Source organism: Bacillus rossius, chromosome 8, assembly GCF_032445375.1.
Source record: "Bacillus rossius redtenbacheri isolate Brsri chromosome 8, Brsri_v3, whole genome shotgun sequence".
Lineage (NCBI taxonomy): Eukaryota > Metazoa > Arthropoda > Insecta > Phasmatodea > Bacillidae > Bacillus > Bacillus rossius.
This window is the reverse complement of record NC_086336.1, coordinates 41317233-41343958: the sequence shown is the minus strand read 5'-3', so window position 1 is coordinate 41343958 and position 26726 is coordinate 41317233. Positions and strand designations below refer to the sequence as shown.

The following is a 26726-nucleotide window of genomic DNA, read 5'->3' as shown; positions in this document are numbered from 1 at the left end:
AAATAAACCTTCTGTGCTTCAAATTTCTTTGAAAGAAGTCAAATCGCTTGACGCAAGAAATTATAATATGTAATTTAACGATTTATCTGTAAAATAGTTATGTTGCGACAGCTCTCGCCGCCTGGGTTGGTTTTCAGTCTCTCGCCTGTGTTGGCCAGCATAGAGCTGTCCGGTATTGGTCTGCTGTGTGTTTTGGTTTCGACGGCGCGTGCGGGGGGACTGTGCCGGGATATCCCTCTGTCGAGGCGCGGGACTGGCCTTGTGGACCTGGAACACGAGTCCCTCCCTTGCGCCCCCTTCTTCGCCCGCATCCTCCCCTCCATACTCTACCTCCCCCCGCCTCTACAACAACTAGACGGGTCAGTAATTTGTACCTTGGATGTCTCGCGGCGCGCGTAAAAACACAGGCGAGCCGTGGCCGAGACGGGCCGGCGGTAATAACAGTGTGTTTTACCCGATGCCCGCCCCGGAGACGAAGGCGAAGACGAAGATCTTCTTTTGTGTTCGGACCCGGCCGGCCCCTAGCGCTCGATGATAATCGACCATTTCTTCTCCACGCGGCCCAGATTCTTCTCTCCCCCCTTACGGCCCATCTTCACATCAAATTCTCATCATAAGGAATGATTTTTTTTCTTTCATTTATTTATTTTTTAACTCGCATAAGCCCAAATGCTGATAGAACCTCCCGTCCGACTCTTTCAGACACATGCTCCATTTGTTCTTCCGATTGGCTTCGGTGGATGTGGCCACGGTCCGCCCCGGCGTAATGGGTTTCCGGTCGCTTTTTGGTTTTGCCCGGTGCCCTTGTTTGCTGACATGGTTTCCAATCTTTTGATTCGTGCACGTAAATGGGCCTTTCAGGATTGCTTGAAACTATTCATTACGTCTCTTTAAGCTGAGGGTGCAGCTGGTCTAACTGGCCTCGTTTTCTCCGTGTTAACGGCGTCTTCGACGATTAACTATCCCGCAAGGTTTTAAGCCGTGTGCGCTGATGGGGTTGCGGTTAACCCTAGTAACAACGGCGCCCCAAGAAAACTGGACATTACTTTGGAGATGATTTCCTTTGTCATATGTTATTACAGTCCCTATTTTTTTCATTTTTCCCATAGTGGTACTTTAGGGTTGAAATCTTTTAGCATCCAAACTGTGCTATCTTTTAAATATTTGTTTGCATGAAACTGCATCTAATTTAACTTAAAACATCTTCTGGTACACACATAGTCAATGCGATAGCAATGGTGTATTTATAACAGGGAATTGGGGAATGTAATAGGAGTATTAGTATAGACATCTGCATCCCCCCCCCCAAAAAAAACAACTTTAATTGACTCCCAAGTCAAATGGACACATAAAAATATAATAATTTATTTATGATTAAGTTCTCATTAACCATTTATCTCACCTGAAACCAAGCGAGATGGAACGGCGCTAAAATATCGAACCTTACATCCGGGAGAGTCTGTTCGAATCTATGTTCTTTCGATCTTGATGACGGCTTTTCACCGTAATTCTCCAGAATCACTCCAGATAAACTATGGGATGGTGCCTTAAACATAGGTCGATTCCCTTCCCCCAATTTCCCTCAGTTGCGAAGTATTTATCCTGTCGATAGACGTGGGGATAAAAGCACACAGTAGCGTGGCCGTCAGGCACAAAGAATTGAAACTTTAGAGCTAAAAGTGTGAGTAATAATTTGTTCAGGCATGCGAGTAAGCAAGTATAAGTGCGCAACTATACAACTGCAAGTATGCAAGAATTATATAATGCAAACATGCCATTGATCGCCGCTCCCCCACTCCGCAATCGAGTGCCCCACTCCTGATAGTTGCAATGCCTATTATAATTACACATACTTTGCCTTCATACAAAATTTAGGTACGATGTTAATTGTTAGTGATGTCTTATTTTCGATTAATCATTTTAATTGAAAAAAAAAACATTTACTATTTTAAGTACTTGAGAGAGAGAGAGATCGTTTGCCAATCGTAACTGCACGCTGTACTTGCACACATTACATAGCAGAAATTAAATTTCCACGGTTTACGGATAGGTAAACATTTTATCAGCTGTGCTTCATTACCCACACATATCATACCCCACTGACGAAAATGACGATTTATTTCCACAATTGTTATGTATTTTTTGATATGCGGTGCATTTAGATGTTCAGAGACACATTTTTGAAGGCTATTTTCAGCCAAACTTTCTGCTAGAATAAATACTTTTCATTTCATGGAGTAAAATAAAAGAGTCAGCTTTAGAACACCCACTTAGAAAAATTGCACATATTTGGTTGCGTGTATACGTTAATGGAAATAATTTTATGTTACACGTTATTCTAATAAACTAAATAAACAATTTAATATCGTCAGTCAGATAAAGGTAAATTATAATCACAAAAATAAAACCTAAATGTCTTCGAATCATAATTTACTTATCATTTATCAAGAAATAATAATATGTCTGATATTATGTAGTAACGCACTACATTTCTAATAAACGCGATAAAATTTTTATTCAATTAATATTTTTTAAATTGTAATTTAACATTAAAACTAAATAATGCATCAAATAACTTACGTGTCTTTGTATTTTTCGCTTTATATGAATAAGTATGTTAATTTTGTTTGTAGTTAAACACTATATATATACATACCCAGAATTTCATTTTATTTGTATTAAAAAATTTGATAATCAGTGTACGCAGTACATCGAAATAAATTATACAGTACGAGTTCAATGGCCTCCGATAGATGTCAAGTATGAATTTTGACAATAAGTTTAGTATATAAAACATATGGATTATTGTCTTAAGTTGGGATGCCTATATAAAATATGTAAAGTGAAAAAATGTAAGATTTCGAGTTGTAATTGCATTTATAAATACGTAGGCCTACATACAGTCATGAAGGTAGCGAAAACAGGAATTATTTCGTATGTCATAAAGGTGCATTACTTTTTTTTCATTCTATACTTCTTTCTTCTCTTGGAATATTGCGACGTAAAACTTTAATTGTACGTTTGCTTCTGTGGAAAAAATTTAGGCCTAATTGAGCTTTCATACGGTGTGCAGAGCTTCAGAAAGAAAGAAAAATCTCGCACATTAGGTCTGTTTACGAAAAAAAACAAACATTTAAGAACACTCTGAAGGCGGGCAAGTAGTTCGATTTTTTGCTTGTCGTTTTTAAAGTGTATTTGTAGAAACGTGAAAATGGTAGAAACGCGTGTTTTCAGAATAATTTTTAGGCATGAAACATGCGGTAATTTTTTTTAAAGCACTCAAGGGACTTGCATTAGAGTATTAGACCTTCATCTCAAATTCTCCGCCATGCGATGTGTTATGGTTACCCGCTGATATCTCAAAGTTGCTCTAAGCACGACGAGAAGACTGCGCGCCGGTTCAGGAGATGCCACGCTAGAAGCACCAGCGAGCGATCCGCCTCACTTACACAAGCACCCCCGCGAGCAGGCGGGCCCTCTGGACCGAGGTAACCTAGCCTCGAGGGGGGGACCGCAGTGGCGCGATCATTACACGTCTCCCCGCGCGGCGTCCTCCAAAAACAACAGGTTCCCTTGCGGGGATCTGCCCCCACGCGCCAATTACACTTCTTTCCACGAGGAACAGTTTCATTTGTCTGGAATCGAGGGGCAGCGAGCTGGAGAGACAATGGCTTTACCTGGAAACCATTTTTTCCGCCCGCGGCGCCGAACAGCCAATTACCGAAGTCTCGGACCGTGATTAACCTTGAAGAAACCAGTGAGCTGAGGGGATCTTATTTAATGCACACGATGGCATATTATAATGTTTTCCGACAGTGTTTTGAAGTTCAGAATATTAAAAGCAGATTGGAGAAGTGAGTTCTCAGTAACTTCTGGAAGTGCGAAACTAACCACAAGACCGAGAGGAAAAAAAAAACGTGATTATTTAGGGTCCCGCCTAGTCAGGAAAATGTTAGTGAGGCGGGAAGATAAGTACGACGCTCTCTGGTGCCTCTAACGTAGTGTCGCCCCTAAGTGCATGGCTCAGAAAACTCGTCGACCATAGGGCAACTATTAGATTTGAGCGGTAACCATAACATTAGCTGGTGGAGACATTGAGAAAAAAGTGTAATGCAAGTCCCTTGAGTGATTTCAACAAACTGTACCGAAAGTTTCATGCCTAAAAATTATTCTGAAAACAAGCGTTTGTCATTTTCACTCATTAAAAAAAAATTAAAAACGTAGCGTGGAAACGTAACTACTCATTCACCCTCAGCGCATTCTTAAATGCTTTCCGTAAACAGATAGGTACTGCTACTCTAATATCAGTTTTTACATCGCGTGATTTTTTCGAGCAGTTCTCCACACGTGTGCCCAGGCAGGCGGGGACCTGAACATTATGTCTGTAACTCGTAAAACTGTGTACAATGTTGCGATAAAAGAGTTCCCAGAGACAGCCGCTCCACTAGGCGCGTGGGAAGGTGTTCGCTGAGTGGCTGTGTCGCACCTCGCGCGGCGCCGGCGGTCTTCGACATATCGACATATTGTATCCTGTCGTCGACATTTGTATCCTGTCGTCGACATATTGTATCCTTAGCGGCAAATCCTGTTGGGGGTTTCTTAGACCCCTCTTTTCCTCAACTAGTAAGCCTTTTTTGGTTTACTGGAATCGTTTTTGGGGCCCGATACGTTTGTGAAGCTAATACGGGGTCAGACATGCTTGAATAAATATTATTTTTTTCAAAAATATTTAAATATTTTATTATTGTGAAGTATAACCAATAAATATAATATATGACACGTGATGAAGTAAAGAAAAATCACCTTAAAAATTGTATTTTTAAAAATTAACCTCATTAAAAAACTGACAAAAATAACCATGAAACAATAAATATATTTAAAATAATGATAATATTAAAACATTACAAATTATTATACAAAAATGCAATCAATGACGTCTAATACATTACAGCTTACCTGATAACATTTCTTATTTTAAGATTCTTTAGATGGGCCATACGAAAATATCTCTCCGGTTGCCTTAACTGGTTTATTGTATAAACTAATATTGCTATTTTTAAAGTATAGTTCAAAATATTATTTTGGACATTCGCCATTGTTGGTTTACACTGAATGTCGTAGAAAAAACCTGAAAAACGAAAAAAAGAAAGCGGAACACACAAACTCACAAAAAATAAGCCAAACTCAGCCGATGTCAAATGTTAACTGCATACCCAGCACAGAGAATTCCGCGGAAGAAACTAGTTAGAAAAATATCACAGCCAGTTGCAACAAGAACAGTAAATACAGACAAACAAAAACCTTGGTCAAAATAGATAATGTAGACAACAAAACGACAACACAGAGACACACAGTCAAAACCCAGCGATGCGATAAACAGATACTCTGGACACCACAACGACGTTAGCACAGTAGGTTTCCTCAGACAACAGCTGTGACGTTTCAAAAACCGAGAACTGTTCCCGTCCTAGGCACAAACAGACTGTGCTGTTAAAATTTTTCATCTTATTTCTTTCACGGAATTGTCTGCGTTGTTCAGGTTTTTTTTATTTTTTTTATTTTTTACACAGGCTGATTTAAGCTTGTTTTCTTGTTAGTCTTATTTGTCCGTTATTGAGGTTTCTTATGACATAGAGTGTAACCAGCAATGGTGTGTGTGTGTGTCCAAAATAACATTTTAATTAAATTTCCTCAACCGCAAGAACCATTCAAAGAACGTGTTTACAGCACGGTTTGTGAAAATTCCGAGATCTTTCACCAGCCACTCTTAGCAGGTTAAAAATAGCCCAAGCCGACCAGTTAAGCCAGTGTTTGGCTTAGCGATGCCCGTGTGTGAAGAGTACTCTGGTCGGCTGTTGAGAGAGGCTTCGCTGCTGAAGAGAGGAAGAGAACAAATGACGTTTGCAACGCGGCGCGCAAGTCGGTTGTGGAGAAAGAGCATTCAGTGACACAGAGCAGGCAAGGTGCATCAAGCCAGTTATTATCGAGACAGACTCTAGTGACGCACGTAAAAATCTTATGTATAAAAATTAATGTTTGTGTGTTCGTCTTATATACACCCACGCATCGTTCATCCGATTGAGTTGAAACTTGAGTTGCACACTTGACCTTCGAAACAAGGGAAAGGTCCACTGTCTAGGTGAGATTTCGATAAAACAAAACCTTTAAAGCATAATTAAATTATTCTTGGTGAAATCTCGCCATTCCATCGTCGTAGTTCAGACTAACCACGAAAGAATGTGAGCTATTAAATGTAGCTTAGACGGCACTAGACAGAGCGTGCGTGTTCAATTATTTGACATTATTTTGTTTTATTATACTCATTAATGTAGCGCAGCTAATACTGGAGAGGTATTCAGGGAACGGTTTACAAATTACTTTAAACTATTGGAGGTACTGGAACAACACAAAGCATTAATTCCCAGGTAAGAACCCGAACCCTGTATTACTGCGAACACTTATCTTATAAAGATACAGTTTGTTTTCATGTAAATGCACAAATTTACAAATATCTGTAATTTTACATGAATATTTCTGTTCAAAACAGTGGATTAAGGTCTAACTTTTTCAAAATTGACGTTAGAAATGATTAATAAATGAAACCACATGTTTGTGCCTCTTGACAGCGGCAAAACTAAACCGAACACTCCCTGGTTTGGTTTTTACTCGAAGAACGGAATAACTGAAGAGCCAAGGTTTTGTTTTCTTGCGTAGCGTACAGCTTTGAAATTGGGAGATCGCTTCCAGCGAGACCAACCTCGTTGGTGGGTGCCGAGGTTAATTGAAGTCAATTAGTCCGAGAAGCCTTTCCTCGACAGCTCCTATCGTCGCATCAAGAGCGGGCGTTAATGAATGCTCATCTTTGTTGTAATGACATAGCTTCGCAGCCAGCTGGTCTGGAGGGGGGGGGGAGGATATAACAAGTTTTCTGTCTTCTTCAGAACTAGGTTTTCTGAGGAATTTTTTTTCCCTCGGGAGAATGTAAGTTTTTTTTTTTTTTTGCGAACAGATTTCGAGACTAGCTGAGAGTTCCAACACTGTAGCATAGACTGTGTTTCGTGTTTGGTTTAGTTTCTTTCAGGTGCATTGTAACTGATGGCACACGAATCACAGCCTTTCAGTGTGGAAGCTTATGCGTCCTGAATTGCCTGGCAAATAAATTGCAGACGATCACCAAGGAAGACCTCTAGGCGCGGACATACCTTATTGCAGTACAACGAGCGCTTAGAATTTTTTTTTCGCAGAAAAATACAAGGCCCTATAATTTTTTTAAATATCGGTGGTGTTTATTTCCTAACTGTGGACTTGCGATTTTTCAGTCACTGAAAAAAAAAATCTTACCAAAAATTAACCTAACAAATGCTGTGCCCTGACAAAAGAAAAACATTTCAATGACCCACCATATTGACATATTTTAGTGAAAAAAAAGTTTAACTCTTAAAACAATGAGGATATTGGTTACTATAATCCTAACACATTTCACCATGTTAACAAAAATCCCATGGCGCTTAGTATTTTCACAAACGATTTTGTGGAGTCCAGATGTATCGCCTGAACCTCAATCCCTTAAAAAAATGCTTAAAATGTATCTGAAATAAGTCTTTTTCAATTTGTTAGGACTCAAATGTCAATAAACGTAATCACTTTCGTTCGTTCACGGTTGTATTTCAGTTTATTTGATTCGAAAGGTGGCTGAAATCCTTACAAAAACAGCTGTCGATTTAGACTAACGTGCAACATTCCCTGTAAACCCGAAATACTTTAGAGCCAGTTGCAGCTCGGACATTTCAGTATTACCTGGATTAAGTATGAAAAACAATTCAGGTGGGAAATTTTTTCAAAGCACTCTAAATATGAAGGGTAACATTGTCAGGAATTGTCAGGAGACGGCAAGCTGTGACGTAGTTGAAGTCACTTTTTATATCTTCCCATGGCCATATTGTATAAGCCCAAAACAATTTGGAAATGGTTCTTGACCACGTCGGATGATGGTTAGTAAGTATCAAATAGAAACTCCGAAATTAAACTCAGTTACTTTCATAAGATAGTCATTTAAAACAGTTTCCACAACGCTAAAACAACACTTCAGCTAATGTTTTTGGTGTAAGTGGTTTATTGACACAGAAAAATATACACAAAACGGCGCCTAGCATGTGAGGCTATCCTTAATACAATGTGAATCATAACATGCCCCAGCCGTATCGGCTCTTTCATGTGACACATAAGAAATCGAGACTCTTAAAAAAAAAAAAAATTCATCATTTATTCTGAAAATAATCAGGAATGCATATTTAAAAAAAATGATTTTTTTGGGTGTCAATAATCAACCTGGCGCACACCATGAGCTGAAAAAAAATGACCACCTGGTTCCCATGGAATAATGCTGCCACCCCTGCATTTATTTATACTGTCTACTAGTTGGTGTTGTAAACGTCTCTTAGGCAATGAATTAGAGACGGTAAAACAAGTCGACAAAAACCTGGAATATTGCGCAGGGCATCGGCAATAGCATAAAGCAAAAAATCCCGTCCTGGAATTGTCCTAGGGTGATCTAAAGAAATAGAGGAAAACCTAAATGCGAGTCCAAGTAACTATAATTTCGATTTAACTATAGTTGTGTTTTTTTATGTGTTTGACTTAATATCTACAGGAGGCACTTACGAGTAATGTTAAACAGAAGAATTGTATAATTTAACTGTATAAGCAATGCAAAATGTAAAATAAATTTTTTTTTAAATTTACATATTTAATTTAAAATATTACTGTATCAAAACAAAATTCATTTTAGGCCTATTTGAAACATTAATGTAACCTAATTGTCAAAAAATGGCGCAGTCATTGACGGTTAGACGACTCGCCTCCCACCAAGACGATTCAGGGTTTTGACGAACGATTTCCGTCGAGGTCGAACCCGGATTTTCACAAGTGGCGGACATTGCCTTGGCGGCTGGCCGGAACGACAGGTCTGTCCCTCTGGTAGGACAGCCGGCTCCTGTGAGTGTCAGCCAACGACCTAGAGATATATAGACTGCTAGTGGGAGGCCATCTTTGATTACAATTGAATTTGACAGAATGGTGGGCAAACAGTGCTTTGTTAGCAGACGACGTACGTTGACAGCAGAAAAGTGGCAGTGTACTAAGTTAATTGTGTAATTGCATTGAATCTGAAATATTAACAGTAAAGGCACAACTAAAACTCGTAATGAACTAATACGACTACAATTATAACAAACCCACACAAATAATTTAAAAGTGGTCATTATTCCATTGCAGTCGATTATTTTTAATTAATAGTACTTAGTGATGAGATAAATTCCATGTACTGTATCAAATTACATACACGAAATACATATATAATAGGTTCAATAACTGATCTACATATTGGTCACAAATGTTGGGCCAAAGAAGAGTTAGCTATTTTCTAGGGCATTTAATGTCGTACCTACACATCGCATTACGATGAAACTGTATTTAAAATTATATTTTACTCGTTCCATCTTTAAGTATTACCCGCAAAAACTTTAAAATTGCGAAAAAAAACTACATTTTTAGGGAATTTACTAGCAACTTGCATCTTTCTCCCATAAGAACCAATGCTTTTACAGCTATGTTTTGCCCACCATTCTGTCAAATCAACTCTCTGTCTCTCTCGCTCGGATTGTAGTTCCCCAGTATGCCGTCGACAGCAGTAATTGGCGCTGAAAGCAGGGTGATAAGCAGTCTATATATCTCTAGGTCGTTGGTGTCAGCCCTGTTCCATCCATGGGAACTGCATGTCGACGATTAATTATAAGTTAAGAGTGAGGAAGTGTATGTTGTTGAAAGTTGACAAGTGCAGTTCATGGTGCGTTAAGACAAAGGCAGGCAGGCAAGCTGGAGCGATGCTGACGGCGGGCTGTGTGTTCGCGATGTTTTGCAGTCGCGCGCAGGGGTCGGCCGCCCCGCTCAGCCGGCAAGCTGGCAGCCGGCGCCGTCGCCGCCATGAACCCCCACTACCACCCGTACTCGGAGCTGAGCTCGCCGCACTCGCCGCCGCCCGACGCCGCCGCCTACCACCCGCACCACCCCGCGCCGCCCCCGCCGCCGCCGCAGCAGCAGCAGCAGCAGCAGTCGTCGGCCGCCGTGAGCAACGGCCACGGCATGGCGGGCGGGCCGCACGCGTTCCACCACCACCACCACCACCACAACCACCCTCACCACCACCCGCACCACCACCACCACCCGCACCTCGGCCCCGGCGGCAACAACAACAACAACAACAACAACAGCAACAGCACCAACAACAACTGCCCCACGGTGAAGGTGTGCGCGGGCTGCGGCGGCAAGATCGTGGAGCGCTTCCTGCTGCACGCGCTCGACCGCTACTGGCACAACAACTGCCTCAAGTGCTCGTGCTGCGGCGCGTGCCTGGCCGACATCGGCGGCTCGTGCTTCACCAAGGCCAACATGATCCTCTGCAAGACCGACTACATCAGGTGAGCCGCTCCCGGCCGCCTCCCGCCACCAATTAGAGCTTCTGGAGACATTCTTCACTCAATTTCTTTGGGTCGTTACCACAACGCCGAAATACCACAACGCCGACTGTACAACAACGCCGACTGTACAACAACGCCGAATTACCACAACGCCGAAATACACTAACGCCGAAAAATGTCATTGCAGGACTGCCACAAAGGTTAGGTTAGACTAGGTTAGGTTAGACTAGGTTAGGTTAGGTTAGGCTAGGATAGGCTAGGTTAAGTTAGGTTAGGTTAGGTTAGGTTAGGTTAGGTTTGATTGTGGTATTTCGGCGTTAAGGTATATTTAAGAAATACACACAAATTCATTCAGTTGTTATTTCGGCGTTGTGGTACACAGCAGTTTTCTAACTGTCGGCGTTGTGGTCAATTTTAACATTCGGCGTTATGGTATTTCGGCGTTGTGGTGCGTCCCCAATTCTTTAATTTCATATTCTTACAAGGGAAATCCTTTCAAACTCACTCACCAAAGATATCACTCTTAAAACTGCAATGCAGAGCTTTGTACCATTTAATTTGGTACGAAACTTTGCATTGCAGTAACACTACAAATTACATTTTTTTTTTCTTTCAGTGTTTTATTTCACAAATTCTTCCGTTCTCGGTACATTTTTTTTTCTAAGCACGTAAACGTTAAGCGTTTCGTAATTGAAAAATATAGCTTATGTTATGTCAGCGACATTTAAAATATTTTAAATTCGCGCAAAGGACATTTCGCGGATTTTGTTTTTTGTCGCAAGTTAAACTGCTAAAATGTATCATACATTTATTGTATGATTGGTTCACAAATTTTTTTTGACACGGTCCTCTAAGACTATTGACCAGCCAGTTACCAGCTAGCGGTAGAGAGTAACCTGATTACATTGACATTGTTAAAAGAAGTTCAGGTTCTACAGCAAGGCATCAGCCATTAGGAAAGCTATGTGGGTAAATTATATAGAGAACTGTGAATTTTTAGTCTGACGTCAAATGAATTCCCGAAATTTCCTGATCTCTATTTGTAAGGTTAATTTAGCAGAATGTATGTTAGGTGGGTTTTATTTGAATATTTTAGAAGTTAATAGGAATGAAAGAAAACCGGTTTATAGGCTAATCGAGGGATTCTGGTAAGTTTTAAAAAAATTAATTGTCTTAATTTTTTATTTTATTTTTTTCCTAGAATCTTGCAACTCTAGGAAATCACCAATTCGGCCACCTGCTGGAGTGATTTCGAAAAATATGTGAGCAAGTTTTATAGCACTCGCCTGTTTGTCACATCAGACCTCGTTAAGGAGCAAATTAATGTGTTCTCATGTTGCAAGTACGATTGTAATACTAAACTTGGACACGAAATATAAAGTAGATTTCTTTAAAATAATGCCGAGCGTGATAAATATATATACGCGGATTGTGTTTTCAACTACATTTATGGTCGCGAATCATGCGTAGTTTCCACACTCGCCGCTAGAATTCGCAACACCGGAGCAGCTACGTCGATTAATGAATAATTTGATTAGTAGATCGAAAGTTTAAACTACATAATGAAACGGCTCCTAGAAAAGTGATAAAGACTGGAAAAAAAAATACTAAAGCCCGTTCCCCTCCCCCCCCCCTCTGATTTTCGACAAGGAATTTTTATTAAAAATGCTGCATATTGTTAAAAATTCATTAAACAGTTAATAGCATAAAGTTCCCCCCTTGTCATGGTGAACAGATGGATCCGCTTCTATGTTGTTTACGTACAGTCTGACTTTAGGCTTTCAAATTTCTGTACCTGTAGAAAGTAACATGTAACGAAATTGTAACTTTTAGGAGAGCAAGTTTTTTATTTATTTAAAAAAAATATGTATCCAGGTTTCTTTGCAAGTAGTAGGAATTGCTTAATGTAACTTTAACACTTCATATTCCTACTTATTTATTAAACAATAAGTTTCAAGATAACAGTATAATTTTTTTTTCATTTGTAAAACATTTGGGAAATAGTAATGTAGGCCATCAGTATAAAAAATTTGCACTTCGAACATAATTGTATGAGTAATCTAATCTCTACATTTAGAGCTAAAACTGTACATAATCGACATGTTGCGAACCATATTTCCTAAAGAAAAAAATGGACATGTTATATCCGAGGTACAGATTTATGATTCTGAAAGAAGAAATATTATAATCAGTGTATGCTTCCCCATGGCAATCAGTAAGTTGATAGTTTTCAGTTTAAAAAAAAAAATAACAGATGCAGTTGAAGTTGAGAGAGATTTATCGAAACACGTCGTAAAAGTGACTGAGTATGTTCCCACAAATTCCTGTCCCCCGTTTCACGATGCTCTACGTATGAAGCACGTATTTATAATAATCAAAGCAACGTTGACTTTTAGTGAAAAAATATTACCGCAATCAAGGAGCCATCCAACAGTTACGACCAACTCCCGCTGGGTGATCGATTATTTCGAGAACCGGGCGCTAATCAGGCGGCGCAGGTTCGATTCCCCACTGTGACAACAATTTACAACTACTGGTTCGTAACTGGTTATGTTAATCGAGTACGTACGTCGGTATTAAGCTATTTCCCTCTGATTGCCTCCAACTCATAAACCTATCCACTTGCGGTGCTTATTAATTTTCCCGTGCAAGAGTCGACTATAGATAATGTCAGTTTTGTACAAGTGTTAAACAAATGTGGTATATTTCATATTTTAGTCCTGTCTCCGCTGTCAGTATTATCGGGAATAAGTTTCAATACATCAATGATTTAGGTAAAGATGAAGCAGCATTTGGCGCGAAATTAAAAAAAATATTTCACAATCAAAGTATATAATAGGCATTTTTTATTCATGGTACTATTTTTAAGATAAGTGTTTAATATTTATGTACTAATATTATAAAAAAATTGGCCAGTTACATTGTATGCTTTTTAAACTTAATTTATAGTGTATTAATAGTACATATAGTTAACCTTTTAATTCAGTTCTCAAAAAACCAACTTAAATTGATATTAATATATTTTTGTACAAACCAAATATAGACTAGCTGCGGTTTCCAACTTCGCACGGATGGATAAAGATTTATAACAGCAAGTTTTATTTTAATAATCACTATTGTTACGCAGATATCTAAATAAATTTCAGTTTCATTTATTTATTTTTTTGTTTTTGGCCAGTGCATTTAAATTCAACTAACTAAGTTTATATCGTGTGATTGCAAAGATAGTATCACAGTGAAGCGACACGGTAATTTTGTCATATCTGTAGCTGATTAATTATCGTAAACCAAGAATGCTCAATATTTGGTCGATTTTATTCCGTTTTCGTTTGAAATATTTCTATAATCTACGAAACCATAGCACTTTTTCAGGAGCGTAGCAAAACTTCCTGAAAAAAAAGGGGGGGGGGGGTTGAAGCTATAACCTTTTCCCCGCTGTTTGCTTTCACATTTTTTTTTCAATTTGTTGGTGGTAATGTTATAATTTCGGTTTTTTTTTTGGGGGGGGGGGGGGTTGTGGTATATCCCCTGTCTAAGCCCCATGTATTTTTTTCCATCTGAATAATAAAACTTTATAATAGTGAAAGAATGTTTTAAATCGGTAGAGTAGTTTTCGAGTTTGCTGTCGTTTAAGTATTACTAGTTATATGTGACTCCATGAAACTTAACCCTGCAATGTGTGAATAATAAGATAAATTTATTGTCAATATAAATAAATAAATAATCTCGTTCTGCACAGTCGACAGGCGTAGGTATATTTCGGAGTACGTATTTGTTTTGGAAACTTCTATAAAATCCTGGAAAATTTTATGTACTTAATGTACATAAAATCCTATATGTTCGCCAATATATAAAAAAAGATCGAATAACATTTTCTCATATTTTATGCAGCGAAAATTTTTTGAATGTTTTTAACTCACTGCCTCGAGCATTGGATGTCTTAACGTATTTAATATTATTACAGCTAAGGTAGTTATGCAATTATTTTTGACCTTTAAACACTATTTTTCATCCCTTGGTAGTATTTTTTTAGACAAACGTTTAAGGTAATATTCAGATGGTTAAAAATCAATTCCGACGAATTTGATATTAAGAAAGTTTTAATTTGTTTAAATATCAACCCCAGATTTTGTGGTAGTTGTTTATTCAAAAATTGTCTTAGCCAAAGGTTTTAGATGAAGTTTAAGAGTTTTACAACAAATTATATAGGATTTGATAGTATATATATATTAAAAAAGTACTGTCTTTTTTGTCTTTCTACCCTTGTTATTTCCACCCCTTGTAGTAATGGTTGGTCTTATCAAAATTGTATTCAGACAAAAGATTTTGGTATTACTCCTACGAATTATAATAGGCCTACGTTAACGTACTCGACCGAGATTTTCCACTAATAGATTTAATGTATCAGTTTGGAAGTGATTGGTGAAAAATAGTTGTAGTTAACGTGTCCATAAGTTGTGATATACAGTAGCTGATCCAGAGGGGGGCTAAGGGGCTCAAGCCCCCTCCAAAAGCATCTGGGTCCACTATTGTTTGAGTGTTTGCCTTGATAAAGCCTAGCCTCAGCTGGGTCAAGCCCCTCCCAAACCAAAATCCTGGATCCGCCACTGGTGATATTTATATATAAACTTTTGAGATGACGATGGTTTTCTGGTCTATAGATCATGAAACGAAAATCTATATAAATATTTTCCGAAAGTCGCACCATGGTAATGGCTACAATAGATAGTGTTTCTTTGAAATCTACCTATAAAAAAATTGTGTGCATCGGGCGTTTCAAGATAGCGCTCCAATGACGTCACAAATGATCTGTCACTTCCTTACGGATACTAAACAGGGAAGTTCCACGCAGTATATGTGCCATGCAACTATAAGAACCGTTTCTCCGACTAAATTCTACGCCTTTACCAACTATAACTTTCTGAACTCATTTTTTAGGAACTAGGAAATCTATAACTGGAAAATGTGGCAGAAACAAAGAAGCGAAGAACGAAGAGTGCTTCGTTGTCCACAGTTTATTAAAATATAACTGTCAAATTCGCGGATTTGTTTTGTAATAGGTAGGGGCAGACATTTTTTGCGAAAAGATTTGAAGAAAAATTTTTGTAACTCCCACAATATGGAAAATATCGCATCCGTATTGTAACTCGTAGGAGTAAAACTAATCTTACAATTTTTATCTATAAATTTAGCATGAAACAATTTTTGGTTAAACGAACCATTGCATCAAGGGGGAGAAAAAACAAGGGCTAGAATTTAAAAATAATGTATAACTACCTTAGTAGGTGCACTATCAAATACGTTAAAATTGTTTGCAAATCTTATAATTAATATCTAAAACGTTTTCTGAAATAAATATTTGATAAGATAAACCATTGCTGCAAGGGGTTTAAAAAGGAGGGTTAAAATTAAACACACAAACACACACACATATATATATATGTATATTCATAACTCCCTGAGTAAGTAAACTATCAAATCCGTTCAATTGTTTGTAAATCTTATAATTTTTATCTAAAACTTTTGTCTGGAACATATGTTTATAATAAAACAGTTATATCAAGGGATTAAAAAACCTAAGGTTGGAATGAGAAAATAAATAACACTTCCCTACTCTGTACACTATCGAATATGTTCCCATTTTTGTTTACCCAACCATTATTGCAAAGTGTGGACATAACAATTTAAAAGTAAAAAAACTCATTACTTTTTTAAATAGATATTCCATCATAACCGTTATAATATATTGTATGAATCTTTTTCATCTAAAACTTTGGTTGAAACAATTATCACCGTAAACACAGGGGTTAAAATTGTAAAAAAAAAAAAAAAACCTTTCCATGTATCAAATTTGTTCGGATTTTTTAAAAAACATTTTAATATTATCTTTTAAACCTTGGTGCAGAGGGTTATTCATGCAAGGTATGAAAATTGGTGTTTCAAGGTAAAAAAAAAATAATTACCTTATTTGACATATACTATGAAATTCGTTCTAAGCTATTCAATTCTGGATATATTGAGTTAAAAATAATCGTAATATTTTTGCTGCATGGAAAATTGGGAAATATTTAATCGATCATTTCGTAATATGGGAGAACATTTATATACACTAAGTTCTTAAAATGTTCCAGAATTGATAGAAGTTTCTAAAATATTTCCAGAATAAATAGGTACTTCAAAATGTACCTACGCCTGTAGGCTGTGCCGAATGGGATTTTTAGTAAATTATTACGTTTACAGTTACACTTAACTATTATTAAACACGTGAAATCTAAAATGCGGCCGCATAAAATAATTTAACGTTAACGTCAGCTAACAACATAATTATTATACCTAACAAAATTATTTTACATTTAAAGTCATGACTTCCTTTTTAAATATTTAAAAAAAAAATTGTAGTCAGGGGTGGCGGAATGCATTAGCTAGCTTGTTACACAGCACAGGAAAATCCGAGTTCAAAGTCCGGTCAAACGTAAAGGAAATAGCTCTTTTTTAATGCGCAAGTAAAGCGTACAACACCCGTAAATTCATTTGCATCTTGCGGTTACGGTCTTTCAGACACACACAGGAGCCATTTTTCTACACCGTCGGACGTCGCGCAGCTATGATTCGAAGCTTCTGGCAGGGGGAAAAGGAGGGGGGGGGGGGGGGGGGTGGCACACGAGAAAATGGGCCGGCGACACCTACTTGCATGACCGTGTATCTGGAAAGGAAACCCTCCGTCGCGAACGCCACTTGATTAGGCATTTTTCGCGAAAAGATCTGCACACCTGTTTTTTTCCTTGTGATTGGCGTCCGTCTGCGAGAGAAGTCGTTGCCTTATTTGGCCGAGTCATTCAAGACGCGTTTGCTTCGCACTGAATTACTGTGATTGGTGTTGTTTTAATCGACATGTACCTGGAAGAAACTCACCCAATCACGAAACACAGACGATGATACAGTGTTTTAACTTTCAGCTGGTCTCAAAATCTTTTCGCGAAATCTGCATGGCCCTATTGATCAGCGTGCTGCAGGTCGCTGGCCAGATACAGGGCGTGCATGCTCCTGGCCAATCACGGGCCCGCGGGGTGTTATACGTCCCGTCCCCCCTCCCCACCCCTGCCACGCGACTCGCGATCAAGTCCCATCAAAACGCTCCGCCCAGACAGTCGCGCGCGCCGAGAAAATAGGTCCGCACTCCGACGCGCCCACGCGCAAATACTGGATACCGAATAAATATAGTATAAATAAGAGGTACATTTAAAATACGTACAATAAATACCAAAATATTAAAACATAAGAATAAAAATATTAGAAGAAAGGTCCCCACTGACCTGAAAGTAAGTCCTGTCAACTTCAACACCGAGTTACCATACCAACGTAGTAACGCCGCCCGTAAGAAACTTTAATAAAAATATACATACTTTACACAACTTAACCAATTAAAAAAAAACTCTGTTGGCTTCAAAAAATTATCTGCATGTACCAAGTTTTCATGAAAGTCCAACGTCTTGTAACCAGGGGTTATAGTTTGGAGGTTTTTCGTTTATCAAACCCGTTTCACAGTCGCGATCCTGCAAGCGCAAGAGGGTCTCCTCGGCGAAGGATTTCATTTTTCCGGCGGGTGTGTGTGTGTGGGGGGGGGGGGGGGGGGAGCTGGCGAGATCTACGCCCATAGGACTGTGGAGGTTATCCTAAAGGTCATTATTGAACCCGCGAATCCGTTTAATCCATAGCTAGAGACCTGCAAAATTCGCGGATTCAATGACCTCCAGGATAGACTCTACTACACTCTACACACTCGGGCAAATGCCACCTGTTCATTGGCTGCTGACTTGTGAGTCGTCTCGACTGGGTGGCCTGTGATTCGACACTTCTTTGAGCGAGGGTCTCTAATTGGCCCTCATTACTCCAGATTAACAGTGAACAAATTGCAGAAGCAGCGCTAAGGTATAATTATTTGAATTGTAGCATAATCACTAAATGAATCCGCGAATTTTGCAGGTCTCTATCCATAGCTATGAATTCTAGGTGCTCAACAGCTTCATGAAATTACTGGCATAAACGATGAAGTAAATCAAAATCTTTTACTCAACACCACAAAATGTTAATTTCTATTGTAGTACCTACTCCAACCGTTGGAAACGGAGAGAGCCCCGTGTGGGAGAAGTACCGCCTGCCGAGTGCGCACGTGTGTCTAGCGACAGGCGCCCCTCCACAGGTTCCACCGCCGGTGCTAATGGTTCCCTCACTTGACTCCCGAGCCTGCCCCTGATGGCGGCCCGCACGCAACCCGCGCGGCACGCCACGCTGCTCTCAGCCCGGGACCCGCGACCCAGCGAGGACGATACAAGCTCAGCATTTAAACAGTAACAGTAGACATGCAACTCAAACCCAGCCAACCACATAACACAGACAACCACAGACACAGACAGTTAATACAGAGCACGGTCCTACTAATTGAATTCATTTGGAACCGTTACAACTTGCAGTCAAGTTAGTGCGATAATGCGACATTAAGTCTAGGTCGTTAGCTATTTTGTTTTTAAATTGTGGTTGTTTGAAAAGTTTTACCACTGTGTTCTTGTATGTATCTCTTGACGGACCTGCATTGTGATTTTTTTTTTGTAAATGGAACACAAATATTCATTTTAAATTAAATAAATTTGTACACTTATATGAAAACAACTGAATCACTTGCAAAATAGTTTTCGCAGTAATAGTGTGTTCGGATTCTTTTGTGTTGTCCCAGTACCTCCACTAGTTAAAGTTATTTGTAAACCGTTCCGTGAACAGCTTCCCATTATGAACCATGATACAACAAAATAAAGTAAAATTGTGAAATATTCGATGATTTTTTTCCATGGTTAAAAAATATATATATGCTTGAATGAAACGCCAATTAAAATATAAAATTATGCGCCAATTTCCGTAAGAAAGACTCAGTATTATCTCGAAAAAGTATTTCATATATGCAAAAAATAAACATATCTATAAACTTTCAATATCTTTCTTGTAGTGTTACAAACTATTTATTGGTAACTGGTTTCCAAAGTAAAATAACAGATTTTTTTTTTGTTATGGGCGGTGGTTCACAGTGATACAGGCCAGGGAGAGATATTGAAGAAGGAATTGTCCACGCACGACATGTAGATAGAAACAGGAAAAATTCGCGGAATTATTTCGCGATAGACTACAATTCAAATACACAAACATTTTTATCTTCCTTCGCTATTGGCTGTCTGTTTACCTGGAGGGCTCAAGGGCAAATGGAAAACCCTCAACCAAAGAAGTATCCAATGACAGAAAACCCAGCTGAAACTGCTCACAAGTCAGCAACCAACGAACTGGCGCTCTGCCCAAATATACATAGGACTGTGTAGTCTACCCTCAATGTCATCGAAAGCGCATTAACCTGGAGTACTTCCGTGAAACAATGTTTTTTTTTCCCGCATTGTTTTGTACGTGTTAACTCAAGGGGACAGGAAGTCCGGCCAATCGGAGCCAATCCGCTCAGAGTTGTACACAATAACACAGTTTTTTTGACATGGAGTTTGGTTAGTTAAAACATGGAAATTAGTGAATATGCTACAATATTTCCGTTAGATGAACATTTTTTAGATTCCACATAAACATCAGGAAGGGGGGGTCACTCACTCACTCACTCACTCACTAAATTCACGATTTTCGTAATGTAGCTAAAAATCGAGGGGAAAAAACTGATAATACACAAGCAAACAGCTAGAAATTTTCTTGTATTTGCCCCTTTTTTGACAGACATAACAATTCGTAAAGTATCTTGTATGAAATACAAAAATTACTATCTTAGTTTGTAAACAGCTTAAAAAAAACTCGGAATCGTGTGCTAAAGTTGCAGTAAGTGTCCTTTTGACGCAAGGCCAAAGACATGTTTTTTTTTTAGTATAACAATCCCAAGAAAATTAGCATTGGCCAAACCAGGAGGGGAAAAAAAAGAAACTAGACTTTGGGAGATATCTCGCCACAGGAATCAGTGCGTTCCGTTTCTCGCGCCGCCTTTCTCTCCGTGCGCGCACTTGCGATTGCAATCAAGTCGTATATCGGCAGGGCTTCCCAAGGGACTGAGGGGGGAAGTATTTTTTTTGCTAACAAGGGGGTAGGGGGGAAAAAAAGGAATTATTTTCTCTGGAATTAAAACAGGGACTCGTGGAACCTATGTGTATGCGCCCGGCTTCCTCCCGAAGTGCGAGACCATCGTTTGGCAACTGGGAACTGGTGTGAGTGTGTGTTGGGTTGATGGAAGGAGGGTTGGGGGGGGAGGGGAGGGATAAGCACGATAGACGATAATTTAATAGAATGGTGAAAAAGCCTCCGCCGGTCCTAAACGAGGCTGCGAGAAAGACCGTTACGGAAAGGAAGGGGGGAACTAAAAAAAAAAAATAAAAGCCGTGGATCGGGTAGGGTCGTGGAGAGAGACTGTCGGAAGGTAGGAAAGAGAAGATTGTTCCTCCGCCCTTACCAACCATGCTCTCCTCGAAAAAAAAAAAAAAAAAAATTCTCTTCCCGTCGCGTTATGACGGCGCGCGGTTAATGAATTGGCGTGTTTACTTTGCAGACGGCGCGGCAAGCGGCGGGCCTCTTTTGACGGGGCGTAGACGGCGTTTCTCTGTCGCGCCAGCGCCGCCGCTCCAATTTCTCGGATTGCCGTCTCCTCTTCCCCCCCCCCTGCACCATCCCCCCTCACCGACTACCTCTGCCAATCCGACCCCCTCCCCTCTTCTCCCCGGCTCTTGCTCCACACTTCCTCTCGTTACTGCTGATTCCAAATTGTCGGGTCTGAAGGGCCTCGCTGATTTTTACCCCGCTCTCGCCGGAATATTCCCCGCCGCTTGTGCGCGGGTCCGTGTGAGCTCGTGTGTGCTCGTGTGCGTTCTCGTGCGTTCGTGTGCGAGCCCTTGCTGTCGGCCGACGGTAGCTGGGAACAGCCCCGTTACGCGACTTTCTGTTTTTAGGCTCCGAAGGCGCCTGGAACCAGTTCAAGTAGCGGTTAAAAAAAAAATGCTCGATATAACTGAACTTCCCGATGGCAGTTCTGCTCGAAAACTGATTCGCTTACTTGCATCAGCGAATTCCTGAAGTTAATTGCACTCACTGCCACAGATGTAAACTCTACTGATTCAGATTATGGTTAAAACGCGTTTTGGTTTTTTTTTTTTTTTGATATTGTAAGCAAAGCGATTTTCTTCAACAACATCTTGTTTTATATGTAGTTGCTAATTAATTTTTTAATTAGCTGGTCATTTACACGTAAAAAAACCCAAGATTTTGCTAAATTGAAGCAGCAATGATGAACAGTTATTACTGCGATCAATTTAAAGATAGTATGCTGATTGTAATCACACAAATATGTGGATTTCAGTAATATTTAATGTTTAATTAAATGCCGGGATGGAGTCATAGGTACACGCGATCAATTTAAAGATTGTATTTACATGATTATTTGATCCTGATAAATATAGCAGTACTACCAAAATGTTGTTCTGATGAATATCAAAGCAATCTGTGTTTTTCATAGGCCTAATTCTAGATTTTTCTATCTTATTTTCCGAAAGGGGAAAAAAACTATATAATGAGGTCATTCTTCTTGAAAAGTAGAATTTAAAATTTCCCAATGACATAAAATTATAGACAGGGATCAGTTTTCTAAGAAGTTATGTTTTTTCATATTGGCACCACACACTAAAAATCTAAAATTTTGTTACTTTGAAAGCTAATTTAAAAAAAAGTATGCAATCCATGAAAAAAAATGTAGCGTGCTGTCGGTCTGTGTTTTAATGAATACTTTTGCACAGAAAAAAAATGTCGTACTTATACAAATATTCCTATGAAAACTAGTTGCCAAGAAATAGTTTTTTTTTTCGAACTACAAGAAGATATTGTATACAACACATGGCTGTGTTTTTTTGCATGTATGAAATTCGTTTACCGAGTTAATACTAAGTATTTCTAACGAAAATTGGTGCATAATTTTATAATTTAATTGTTTCATGCAAGCATAATTATTTAAACCATGGAAAAGGTAATGAATTATTAAATAAATGGACGTTATTTTGTTTTACTATGCTTAATAATGTGCGCAGTGTGGCAGCAATTGCTAAAATCATCATTCAGTTTATTACTTTTTCGCGGCGTGCCCTACGCCGAGAAGGGGGGGGGGGGGGGGAGGCACATTATTAACTCAGATACACAGTTTTCTGCATTTCGCTCGGGTGTCGTGGGACGGCAACTTGAGCTGGTAGCATTGTCAATCACAGGACCGAGACACGATGGAAGAGACATTCAAACCCAGGTGCTCTGTGATGCAAGTCCACTGTCTTAAAAATGCGCCACCTTTCTCCATTACCAAGCGGTCAAAAAGCCTGCAAAAATATTGTCACTATCCGTATGCACATTCCAATATATATATATATTTTTTTCATGCTTAATTTATCTTTTTGACGTGTAACTTAGCTGTCTATGCATAGAATTTGGTGGGAGTACTTTCGCGAATGGAACGGAAGTCGCATGTAACGGAAATGTGTAAACACAGTGCTGCCATATGTGGCGGGCGAACCGAAGTTCACATAGACAAAGGGAACATTATAATATTAACTGTTTGATGAATTTTAACAAGACGAGCAGTGTTTCAATAAAATCCCTTGCGGAAAACCAGGTCCAAAGCCGTGGTTTTTGTACTTCTTAAAGTCTATTTCGCTTTTATCGTAGCCGTTTGATTGTGTAGTTTAAATTTTCGCTCTGCAAATCGAATGATTCGCTAGTTGACGTAGCTGCTCCGGCAGCGAATTCTAGCGGCTGGTGCGGAAACAACGTGTGATTCGCGGTAAGAAATGTTTTGAAAAACAATTTTCGTATATTTATCACGTTCGGCATTATTTTAAATATTCTACGTTAAATTTAGTGTCTGAGGCCCGAGTATTATAAGTGTATTTGCAACATGAGAAAACATTAATTTTCTCGTTACCGAGGTTAGATATTACACTTGACTGGCGAGTACTGAACGACTCGCTTACATTTTTTTATTGTACTTGTTTTTCTTTCCTCCTTTCAGCAACGTGGATGTTATATGAACGTGTGTGCCCTTATATGAATACATGTGCACTAAAATGAATACATGTCAGGCTACATTTTATAAGTTTCATTTTTACGGCTGTGGATACGAGTGATTATGTAAAGTTGGCTCTCCCTGACCTTGAGATGTTGGCGACTTGAATTCATGGGTAGGTACAAGTGAGCTGCAAAAATATCATTAAACTTAACTACGTGTGTTAAAACTACGCCAGTTATTTTAGTAATGTACGCAAAACAAATAAATTAACACTTAAAAACTTCAAACGTAAAAATGAAACTTTTTAAATAAGTCATTAAAGATACAGCACAATGCTACCAACTTGACAAGCCTTTAGCTTTCACACACAGGTTAATCTGTAGATAAACCTTATTGTTTTGAATTTTTCGCCGCAAATCTAAGTGAAAAGTTACGATTTTTAACACTGGAACGTTGAACAGAATGTGTACAGAAATATTTTTATCTTCGCAAATGTCGTAGTAGGTCTAGTCATGTCTATTAATGTTTAACTTTTCAATATTACGTGAATTTTCTTTGATGTAGTTAAATATGATCACAGAAAATAGTCTTAACTGTGACAAATTTAGATAAAGTATTTCATAATTTGCCCATTACTTTCTGATTTAAAATTTGGATCATAGCGAATGCGTTTCGAAACATCTTTTGCTTCCTCTGCATTTTTGTTTTTAAGGAGGTTATTTTTTAAGTCCCTTTAGCCGCATGAAGAGATTGATGGGGTTGAGATGCTTTGTACTGCAGCCAAGTAGCGAGCGAGTCTTTTGGATCACCAGGAACCATACTAAACGTGTATTAGTTTCGGTATGAGTGAACAATTTCTCGCGTTTTAAAATGGGGTCTGGCATCGGACGGGGAAAGAAAAAAAAAACCTGCAATTGCCAAGGAATTTCCGAGGTTCTGGAAAATTGTAGCGCCAATCCATCAACTGTCATGCGTATCGTATTTGGGTTCACCCTTTCTTTGACACAATGTTGGCGTGAGAAGTTTTTTTTTTTTGAACGTGGATGTATTTTTTTGGCGCTTGAGGATTAACTGAGACGGTTCTTCGGAGTGCGATGTAGGTAAGCATAAATTCGAGCATAGTTTCAGGAATTTCTGTTGCTGAGTAAACAGCATGGTCACGACATTAGATAATCAGTTTTTTTGACGTGACGTCTAATAAATCGATGAACGCCGGCTGCATGCACGAAAAAGTGTCCCGTTACGCTGTGTCCCGTTACGCTCATTGTACGCTTGCGCCGCATCTATCTCTCTTCCACTCAACTGTTTATAAAGTGAAGTGAAAAGTTAATGTGGTTTTCATCCTTATTACAACAATTGCGGCAATAAAGGTTAATTATTCTTCCATTTTAATAATCTGATTACTAGTATAATTTCAAGTATTCATTCTTTAATTATTAAAATAAAAATGATTCAATTTTATTCATAAAGTATGCAATCATTTCATCAATGTTTTGTTATGACGTTGTCACGTTAAACTATCGTCCGTAAATCGACTTTACAGACAACCAATTTTTTTTTTTTTTTTACGAAATGGGGAAATACAGGTTCGGAAGTATAGTTTGATTAATTAAATACAGTTTTATTTACTAACATGTTTAATGAATTAAATAAATTGTAACTATTTAAGTGTCTTACCAAAGAGTAATCATAATTTAACATGTCCACCTATTTTCTCTCCCCACTGGAGCTGGGCTCAACAGTGGCTCTCTCTACTGCTCGTCTTCACCTCTGTCCCAACACACTGCTCGTCCGCCGCGCACACAACACCGTCCCGGATGCTCCGGTCCTCGAAGCCCGTCGCTCGTCGCCCGCTATCGCTCGCCAAGGGGTCCACTCGCACGCTTCACTTCACTGCCCTCGCAGGTCATCCGACCCGCTTATGTACCTCCAAAACCCCCGCCTATTTTTATTTATTACAAATGTCCAATATATGTGCACCTTGATTCATACGGCACTCTCATCCAAACCTGAAGTCCAATTTCCCCCCCACGCTTTGGTTTAACAAGTCCGGAGCAACGGAAGCAATATGCCTCTTAAATTCTCGTGTCTCGACTCTGGCGAATCACTAGGTGGTGGCGGAACGTAGACGCGAGATTTTATAAATCCGCAAAGGACATATAAAATCGCACGGCGTTATGTCAGATGAACGTGAAGGTCAGCGAAAAAAAGCTATCTGTCGTGTTACTGTTGATCCTATTAAAATTTATAACTGGGACATTCTTTTCATGGACATGCTATATTATAAAATATATTCAATAAGTCAGGGAAAATCTGGACATGCTGCATAGATGTTCTTGTGAACCTCAGTAAAATTAAAATTAAAATTAAAGATCTGTTCGATGCTCTGAGAAAACCCTTGTTACAGCTCGCATTTGAGCTATACATTCAGAATTCGATGTAAATTCTCGTGATTTTATTGATTAATTGTTTGCAAGGTTTTATAACTGTAATGTTATTTTTAATGATTTGTAGATTGAAATTTAGTACGTCACTAGCAACGCCTGTTTAAATCGTAGGCCTATTGATGTCACATTTTTAAATTTATGGCATTTTTAAATAAATATAATGAAGGATTTGGTAAAAGCCTGGCTGTTTATCTCAGCGTGTGGTGTGCTGAATAAACCTAATGCAGGAAATGTGTCATGAAATGGAAGAAACACAGAAGTTATTATAGGCCGTACAAACGGAACTGGAAGAAACACAGAAGTTATTATAGGCCGTACAAACGGAAACTATTGTATACACGTTTGTGTATTTTAGGGAGAAAATTATATTTTTTTGTGCGTTTCATTTTTGACAAATTTTTTTTTCTGCACTATTGTGATCTATAAAGACGTTATAAAATAGTAGAAAAAATTATGTTAATTACATTCGGAAACTTTAATTTTATCTGTCTCTAATGTATAGTACTGAAATTATCACCGTGAATAACAAAGCTATTTAAAACCCTCTATTTATTTTATACTTGCTGATTTATAATACGTCATCGGAAAAAATTTCAATTCACTTTTAATACAACAAATAAGTAAAAACAGAAACCCACCCCAATTAATTTTAGTGAAATATAATTATTTTTACCTATAGTATTTTCTTATGTGTGTCAGCTTCGTAACAAACAATGCATTATCCAAAGATTTTTTGGTGTA

General features: G+C 38.7%; 1 protein-coding gene across 4 annotated transcripts in view; it reads left to right on the top strand.

Annotated features, from left to right (window-relative positions):
* The window catches only part of LOC134534802 (LIM/homeobox protein Lhx2-like), an 818703-nt gene that overhangs the window by 573303 nt on the left and 218674 nt on the right, over nt 1-26726 (top strand). For all 4 annotated transcript variants that reach the window (XM_063373390.1, XM_063373391.1, XM_063373392.1 and 1 more), the window contains one exon: nt 9920-10475. In XM_063373390.1, coding sequence (XP_063229460.1) covers nt 9982-10475 — 494 coding nt within the window. In that variant the 5' untranslated portion in view covers nt 9920-9981. The remainder of the gene's footprint in view (nt 1-9919; nt 10476-26726) is intronic.